Source organism: Electrophorus electricus, chromosome 2, assembly GCF_013358815.1.
Source record: "Electrophorus electricus isolate fEleEle1 chromosome 2, fEleEle1.pri, whole genome shotgun sequence".
Lineage (NCBI taxonomy): Eukaryota > Metazoa > Chordata > Actinopteri > Gymnotiformes > Gymnotidae > Electrophorus > Electrophorus electricus.
Window position 1 is genome coordinate 34,153,174 of NC_049536.1, and position 8,520 is coordinate 34,161,693.

General features: G+C 47.1%; 1 protein-coding gene across 1 annotated transcript in view; it reads right to left on the reverse strand.

Annotated features, from left to right (window-relative positions):
• myo3b (myosin IIIB) overlaps window positions 1-8,306 on the reverse strand; it is a 54,639-nt gene extending 46,333 nt beyond the window's left edge. The window contains exons 1-7 of the mRNA XM_035522959.1: window positions 8,180-8,306; window positions 5,668-5,851; window positions 4,702-4,836; window positions 4,231-4,335; window positions 3,881-3,980; window positions 3,124-3,200; window positions 2,259-2,404 (exon numbers count right to left, since the gene is read on the reverse strand). Of these exons, the coding sequence (XP_035378852.1) occupies window positions 2,259-2,404; window positions 3,124-3,200; window positions 3,881-3,980; window positions 4,231-4,335; window positions 4,702-4,836; window positions 5,668-5,851; window positions 8,180-8,286 (854 nt within the window). The 5' untranslated portion in view covers window positions 8,287-8,306. The remainder of the gene's footprint in view (window positions 1-2,258; window positions 2,405-3,123; window positions 3,201-3,880; window positions 3,981-4,230; window positions 4,336-4,701; window positions 4,837-5,667; window positions 5,852-8,179) is intronic.
• Between the last annotated feature and the right edge of the window lie 214 nt (window positions 8,307-8,520).

Consider the following 8,520-nt stretch of genomic DNA (forward strand, 5'->3'; position numbering starts at 1 on the left):
AACTCTCTTTAGCAGCTCTGTGCCTCTCGTCTGTGATGAGCCCCCCCGCACGGCACATTAAGAGTGGGGGCTCTGCACGTACGTCCGTCTAAAACATGACGAAGGCATGACGTCATGCTAAACATGACGCGTCTGCTAAACATGAGGGAGCTTTGTTCGGGGAGAAGGAAGGGAAACACGAAAGCGCGTGAATGCCAGTCGGGGAAAAAGAAAAACCGCCACGCTCCGGCTAGCGTCTCTAACTAGCAACCGATAAACCGATGAACTACTGAAGTCTTTACACCATAAGCGACTCTGGCTTTGAAGATCGTCACTGCTGTGCGTGGAGGTCGCATATGTACAGTGTGCACATGTGCTGGTGGGTGTCCAGCCATGTCTGCTAACGCGCACTCCCACCAATGTAACCACTGTACCATGGGGATAATACCTGTGCTACTGTATTCTATGATAAAGTGGTGAACTTTCTCTGAGCCACAATAACAAAGTCGTCATCTTGGGGACTGCTGAGATCAAAGAGGGCCTGATCATAGGAATATAAACGATGCTGAGGCAGGATCAACAACACATTATTAATAGAATGCCAGTAACTAAGGCATTTGTTATGTACCCACTGATATTTTATCCACATCCCCAAACTGGAACCTTGTTTTGAATAGTCCCAGATGTCCTTCATTAGCAGGGGAAGGTCTCCCAGTGGCAGACTGAAGCCGTTACACACCCACTCACGGCCTCAGAGTCGCGGGGCAGACTGATGTGGGAGCGTGCGGGGCCACAGACAGATGACATGTTAACAGAATCATTTCACGCTTCGCCGCGTGAATGCGCACGCGCATGCACACACATTTATTCACACTCGCCCTGCTAAAGGTACCTGTTCTATTGATTTATGAGTCCCGGTGCAAATATCTATTTTCATTTCATGACGAATTAAGAGAAAGAGGAGATAAAGAGGAAACACGCCCCATCGCCTCCTAATATATTACGGTATAAAGAGCACCTTTCAGAATTAGGAATTCCAGGCATTAAAAAACATCTTACAAATGTGACGAATGATGAACAGCAAACAAACGCACAACTCCAATACAATTACACCTCGCACTCTTCCTCTGAAGATAAGAATCGGATTATCTGTTTATAGCTATAACAGATGAAGCAGTTCACAAAAGAGAAATGAACTTTCATTTATATTCCTTTCCAGCCATTTCCCAAATATAGAATATGCGATAAGGATATCAGCTAAGCTGCCGTATTAAGACTGCTGCTCTTGAGGCGGCCAGGCGGTCTGTGGAATCAGACATTTCACGAAGATCCGTTTTTTTGTTTTCCCCCCCACCTGCTGTCAGGAAAGCAGTAGGCATGTTTTGCGGTTGTTCCGAGGCCTGCGTGACGTTGGCGTTAACAGCCTGTCTCTCCCGTGGGCTCGGCGAGGGACAGATAACATTGTGGTGACAGGCTCATCTCAATGAGAAAGGAAAAGGCTGATCACACATGCAAATTGCAATCAGAGGGCACAGACACACTGCATTGTGGGAGATAATGGTGTGATTGTACTGATGACAGAAGGTCAAGCGCATTCACCATCAAAGCACTTAAATAATCGGTAATCACAGCAGCATGTCGGGAGAGATTTACTTGGGGGATGGGCTGTGTGGTTTTTTTTTTGTTTGTTTGTTTTTTTTTAAAATCTCAAGCAAAAACGTACATTGCAGAGATTTAATCACGGGATGCCGAAGTGGAATTTTGAGAAGGAAAGCACTCAACATGGCAGTGACGACGGCTCGGCTATATAATATATAAACACAAACATGTAAACAAGTTCTCCTCTGTAGCTGGGAAAAGTCAAATTTGAAACGTTTCGAATAGAATAGAATTTATCGTTACTGTTTAAGAAGAATGACATTTGTTTTCTTCTGAAGTCATTCTTCCTTAGATCTGAACATGAACATTTATGACATCACGGGAGCGTCACAATGACACTCCGCACAGTGAGGCGGGAATCCTTTGCTGGCGGGCTCCATTTTTCTCCTCAAGAGAGGAAACACTGGAGGGGAAGAGGACTGTCTATCTTCTATCTTCTCTCTCTCTCTCTCTCTCTCTCTCTCTCTCTCTCTCTCTGTGTATCTGCACAGCTTTCAACCAGTTTCTCTCGTCATCATCATCAGCACGAGATCACTCTCCCTTTCCACACGTCAGTCTCTCCATCGCTCATTCGTCTCCACGTTGGGTGAGCGCATGGCGCCCTCTGGTGTCTGTCTCACCGTGGAATTTTAAAAAGCGCTTTTACAGGATGCATCTCGGCTAGAGGTGGGTCACCGTCTGCTAGCTCTATCGCCGTGATGCCCAGAGACCACACATCACAGCGGGCATCGTAGGAGCAGTCAAACTGCTGCTCACATGCTATCACCTGCAAAGAGAGAGAGAGAGAGAGAGAGAGAGAGACATAAGAACATACCCAGCTCATATCCTTTCACCATAGTTCCACTGTGGTCTAACCATCTCTGTATCTCATTTAGATATACATATTTTACAATATAATGTTTGCTGCGCTGTTGTGAGTTTTAATGCAGATTTGACCACACCAGCATTATATTCATATGCATCATGTAAAATCATCAGACATCAATAATAGCTGGCGTATTAAAACTGTGTAGGGTTTCCATGTTGTTTGTTTTCTCCAGCCTCATTTATACAGCAGGGACGGTCTCCCTCTTGTACGGCACGGTTGGTCTCACTCTTTGCATGAGCAGAGGAGCAGGTCCTTCACAGTGAATTCTAATTGGCCTGAAGGGCACAGCTCCTCAAGCCCAATCATCTCGTTTCAATTTAGAATAATACAAGACGGGGGAACCCGGCACTCAGCTATTAACCTTCACATGACCCCCACAAGAGAGCACACACAGCCATGCAGTTCAATCAAAATTCAAACAGTGTAACTTCATAGCATACTGCATCATTAACCTGCAGGTTAGCATAACGTGGAAAACGAATGACAGGAATGGAAAAGGGGCTTTAGCACTTGCTGTAAACTGACGGTAACGTAGCCGTGTAGGGACGTGGGTGTACATGCACGCAGAAGAGAGTCGGGGGGGAGGATGCAGAAGAGAGCGCGAGAGAAAGGCAGACCTCAGGAGCCATCCAGAAAGGCGTTCCCACGGATGTGTTCCTGCGCAAGCGTGCGCTTGTTAGCTGAGCCGACACACCTGTGAGAGACACAGCCCACAACCAGCCTTAGAGCTCCTGTTGGGAAAACAATCATCTCTGTTCAGCATTTATACGAACCCTCAGCCACCGCAACCGGCAGGCAGCACTCGGTCCCTGCGGCCGAATTACAGCGGAGATCGTCACAGCTACTAATAAACGTTTAGGAAACGATTACGGACACAGACAGCGAAACAGATCCTCTGAAGAGGTGGCACATAATTTGACGTGGTACCAGGCTATGGTGCTAGTGAAGCAGCAATCATCATCATCATTGCCACCGTTTGTAATAAAATAGAGCAGCTTTGTCTCACTGCGGGGTTCCACTCCACCCAGCACATGAAGGCAAACCTGCCTCAGGCAAGCCAAAGTCATTTACCCGTCTCACACACTTGCTCTCGCTCCGTCCTCCTCTCTCACACACTCACACTCAATTTATGGGGCTAAACATTTATTGTTGCCATTTAAATGAGCCATAATGGCTTAAACTCGCATGGTGGTAGACTGAGGACAAGGCTGAGGAGATGTTTCCACACTGCACAATCCCTCTCCAGGTGCACTGCCTAATCTGGACTCATCTGTGGCACTCGGCAGGCCTGCAGCGCCTCCTAGAGACGATCCGTCAGCACGGCCAAGTAAAAGCCCGCCAGTGGGCGGAGCCTGCAATGGAGCCAGCCATTACCGAAGTCCACCAGCTTGACTCCTCCCTCTGTGGTGAGGAGTATGTTGTTGCCCTTGACGTCGCGATGGATGATCCTGTTGTTGTGCAGATGCTGCAGGCCCTGGGACGGAAAAGGGGAATTATGGGAGGACATGGCAGACACACACTCAACGGACGATCATTAGCGAAGAGAGATTAGCGCAGTTTTGTGCGATGCGTCATCGTGTGTCGTTACGGACCACCGAGCATTTCATTAATGTGCTGTCACCTTGAGGAACCATTCTTATCCCCAACACAGTGGAATTGAGGAGATATATATATATATATATATATATATATATATGTATGTGTGTGTGTGTGTGTGTTCCTACCAACAGTGCTCCACAGAGGATGTAAGAGATGATGGGCTCCTCCAGACGTTTTCCACTCATCAGCAAAGCCTTTATCAGGTCAGTTACTGAACCCCCATTACACAACTGAGAGAGGAATGATGGATAGACAGAGAGACAGAGGGAGAGAGGAAGAAAGAACACCGACTCCCGTTTCTCATCCTCACTGTTACTAAATGCCAGCGTGCCCCACACATACACCTCATGAGTTTACAATTGTGAACACCCCTTAACCAGTTTATCAGAAATCTTTCTTGATTAGATAATACCTTGTTGACTTACAGACTGTAAGTGTGTGCTATCCATCCTAAAAACTCCAGCAGCACTGCTTTGTCGGGTACACTTACGCTAGCGTGACACCCACTGCCATTCTTCTAAAATGCTGATGTCACTGCTCTGTTGACAGTGGTCTGCAACTCTAGTAATGTCTGGACAGCAATGGTGTGGCTTCACCTCCAGAACGAGCCACAGCTGGTCCCCCACATGCTCGTCTGCCTTGTAGAACATGCCGAGGAACTTCACCACGTTGGGGTGGTTGGAGAGGGAACGCAGGATGTTATACTCCGCCTCGATCTCCTCGTCGACGTCCTTTAGAGAGACACGGCAAAATACAACACCTTTCTTTTTGTTCACCTATTCTGGGTTAGGTGTAGGTGTGTTGAAATAATCTATGTTTTGGGTTCAGAAATTGGCTGATACAACCACAGTCCAAACTTAGTATGACTGTGAGCATGCATCTGATTGAATGTGCAGTATGCGTGAGTGTGTGTATGCGTGTGTATGTGTGTGCGCGTGTGTGTAATCAGTGACAGCAGAGAACAGCCCAGTACACCTCACCAAGGGCTTAGAGGGGTTTGGGTAGAGCAGAGCTAATGTGATTCTGACGCCACAGACGCTGACCGAGAGAGAGAGAGAGGGGTAGATTGGCATCAGTGACGATAGCACGAAGGCATGGAGTAAGCACCACAGAGATGAAGAACCCAGTAAGCAAAAAATGGTGGAATGGAAGAACAACATCCACTTATTCTGTGTGTCTGGCTGGAGCTCTGAGATAAGCCAGACGCAGCCGAAGTGCGTGAAGCATCTTAGGAAGATTCTGCCTTTGTGCTTCCATATACTTGCGCCCGGATTGTAAAAGTCTGTAAAAGCCCCAAGTGCTGGAAATTCTCGACTCAGCACAAAGTGATCACCCACTGACATGCCATAATAACTAATAATTAAACACCAAATGGATGTTTAAAAACAGTCAGTAATTGAAGTCTCTTTGTGTCTCTGTGTAGTACATAAAGTAAGGCTTATGAATCTAGTAACTGACCCCACAAAGAAAAACAAGGTCACAGCACATCGGCAGTTTCCACGTGTCTGGAGAAAAAAAGTGGAAAAGCAGTCTCAGTCCTGCCATTCCCAGGAACAACTCACATGAATGGGATCCAGGACTTTCACAGCTGCCTGACTCCCATCCTTCTTGCTGGTGACCTTGTAGACCTTGCCGTAGGTTCCCTTTCCGATGGTCTGCACGATGTCCCAGTCCCCAGAGTGGTCGGCCAGAGCTTCCAGTCCCATCACGCTGGACTTGTAGGGATACAGGCCATACAAGGACCTCCTGAACACAGTGAGCATCGCAACCTCACTCACCTTCCACACCATTACTCACTACAAGCAGGTCTGGGTAGAAGCCACAGGCCTAACAGAGCAACACAGGAATTTCCGGGGAGGCCCTGTGATGGCTTGAAATAAAGATGTCGCTTTTTTTGTGCCTCATATGTGTACATAAATTAAATCCAACAGGCCTGCACAACAAGTAAAACAGTTGTAATGAAACTCGAGATGTTTTGTGTTTCCCGACACAATGGCAAGGCCTCACAGTTAAGTAGCATCACAAGACTGGTGCCAGTGCACAGACACAGAGCTCGCGCACTCTCCCAGACACTCACTGTCTGTGGAAAACTGACTGCTGAGGCAGCTCGCTCGCTCGCTCTCAAAAGATTAGACAGTATTAGAATTTGCAAAATGCTTCTTCATATAGACCTACTCACGAGAGGGTCGAGATGGCGCTTTGACTAATCACTTTAGATGAAAAACACTGACTGAAATACCAAAGGTGAGCACATTATGGAGCAATGCTGTGTTCTGCTCAACTCCAGGCTACTGGATTTAGGGGAGAGTAACTCTGCACTGTTTCGGTCTTCGTCCTTGTTACCTTGGCCCATTTAATAAGAGCACCATATTTAAAACCATTCCTCACAGGAAAGCCGCTAACGAGCAATTCCGTGCCATACGCGAAGAACAGCCTGGTGAGCAGCAGCCGCTAGAGAGTAGGCCTGTCCTGTAGCCAGGGCAACCTAAGCGGCGTAACTGCCACGTGAGAGCGCGTGCGTGGGTCACCGTGGACGCTTGAATTAGCGCCGCTTGACTTGAGATCAGTAACTTCTTATCAAATCAGCCAGCTGGCGTTAGCCAAGTCCGATGGACTAAGGTACTTGACTAGTAATCAGAAGGTTGCTGGTTCAAGTCCCACCACTGCCAAGTTGCCACTGTTGGGCCCCTGAGCAAGACCCTTAACCCTCAATTGCTCAAGTTGTACTCAGTCAGAATTGTAAGTTGCTTCGGATAAAAGTGTCAGCTAACTGCTATAAATGTAAGCTAACTGCTATAAATGTCACTTTCTCTTACATAGAGGATTTCAGTAGCTTGGAAGTCTGAAGTTGCGTTCACTGATCAATATCATGTAAGCCACGTGCGCTTGCGGACGTCGCCCTGCATTAGAGCCACGTGTATTCGGGACACGTGGCCGAGGTGTAGATGGTAAATGATGCACGCGGCCACTGAGGGCTTTGAGACAGAATAGGGAACGTGGCTCCGGGTAGACGTGAGTGATGGCCGAGGGGCTGCGCCGGCAGATGGCTGTTTCATAGCCCTCATTTATTTGCTGGGAGGGCCACGCTAAGCGCAGTCTCGCCAATGATTGATGTCTCTAATGGGTCCATTTTTAGCGGGAAACATTCACCGGTGCACCGTGGATGATACAGAAAACACCAGCTCTGTCCTCTGCCCAAACCCGTCAACATCTGTCCCTGCACAGGAATGGGTGGTCTATTTTCCCGCCACTCGAAAAGTGACCAAAATAACATCTGACTAAAAGAAGAAAAAAAAAAGCCTAACGTGAATGATCGGAGTGGTCAGGGACATGAGCGCATGCTGACCCACTTCACTTGTAGACAGAGGCCGAATGTTTCCTGTCCGCCTGCCGGAAGATCGTCTTACCGCCGTCACCGAACCACGGCTGCACGAGGGTCGTGTTCCTGAAAGCGACTGGGTGACCCGGTGCCTGGCATCACCGGACACGTCCGTATTACCTTTCACGCACTCCTAGACGACACCGCTCGCCCCGCATAACCGAACAGAGAACCACGGTTAGACGCAGCAGCCCGTGCCGTTTTCCCGTTAACGTGTCTGAGTGCAGGCTGCAGAACGCACAATTCTGGTCAAACGAGCTACGCTGGGGGCGACATCATTCCAGCTTCCTAGTCATTAGTGTCATGCTGGGAAACAGCAGCAGAAACGAGGAACAGGCTGCTTCCAAATATACAAAAGTGCAATATCTAATAAAATACCTGTAATGCTGCAAATAATGAAATGCACAAGGTTTGACATACAAACTATTGGTTTATATAGCTGTTTTAAACAATGTTCTCATAAGTGACAAATGATCAATAAACCAGAATCAAAAGTTAAGGACAATAAGTAAGTAAGATCAATAAAAAACTCGAGATTATAAAGTTAAGCCTCATCATATCCACAACAAAATGATCTAGCCAATAATAAAACAAATGTCTTCAGAAGTGAGGCACTGGGGATTGATAAAAATGACCTAATTGTTCACTTTAAACAGGTATACAAATAACTATAGATGAAAAGACAGAGAACATACCTGGTTCCTGTCAGGCTCCTCCCTAGAATGTTCCAGAAGTGACTGTGTGTGTGTGTGTCTAAGGTGCAAATGTGTGCAAGCTTAAAATCATACCAATCAACTTCCATGAATACTTCATTAGATTGTGATCTGCAATGTGATCCAGTTTTAAATATTCAAAGGTGAGATGTGGCCAGTCATAAAGGCTCTTGATATGGAGCACTTGGGTTACTCACACACACACACACACACACACACACACACAGTGTTTACAAAATACACAGGTTGCGTAACAGAGGAGCATGGCTGCCAAAAATTCACGTTTAAATCCTTAAATGGTCAGAAAATATGTCTCCTAGTTG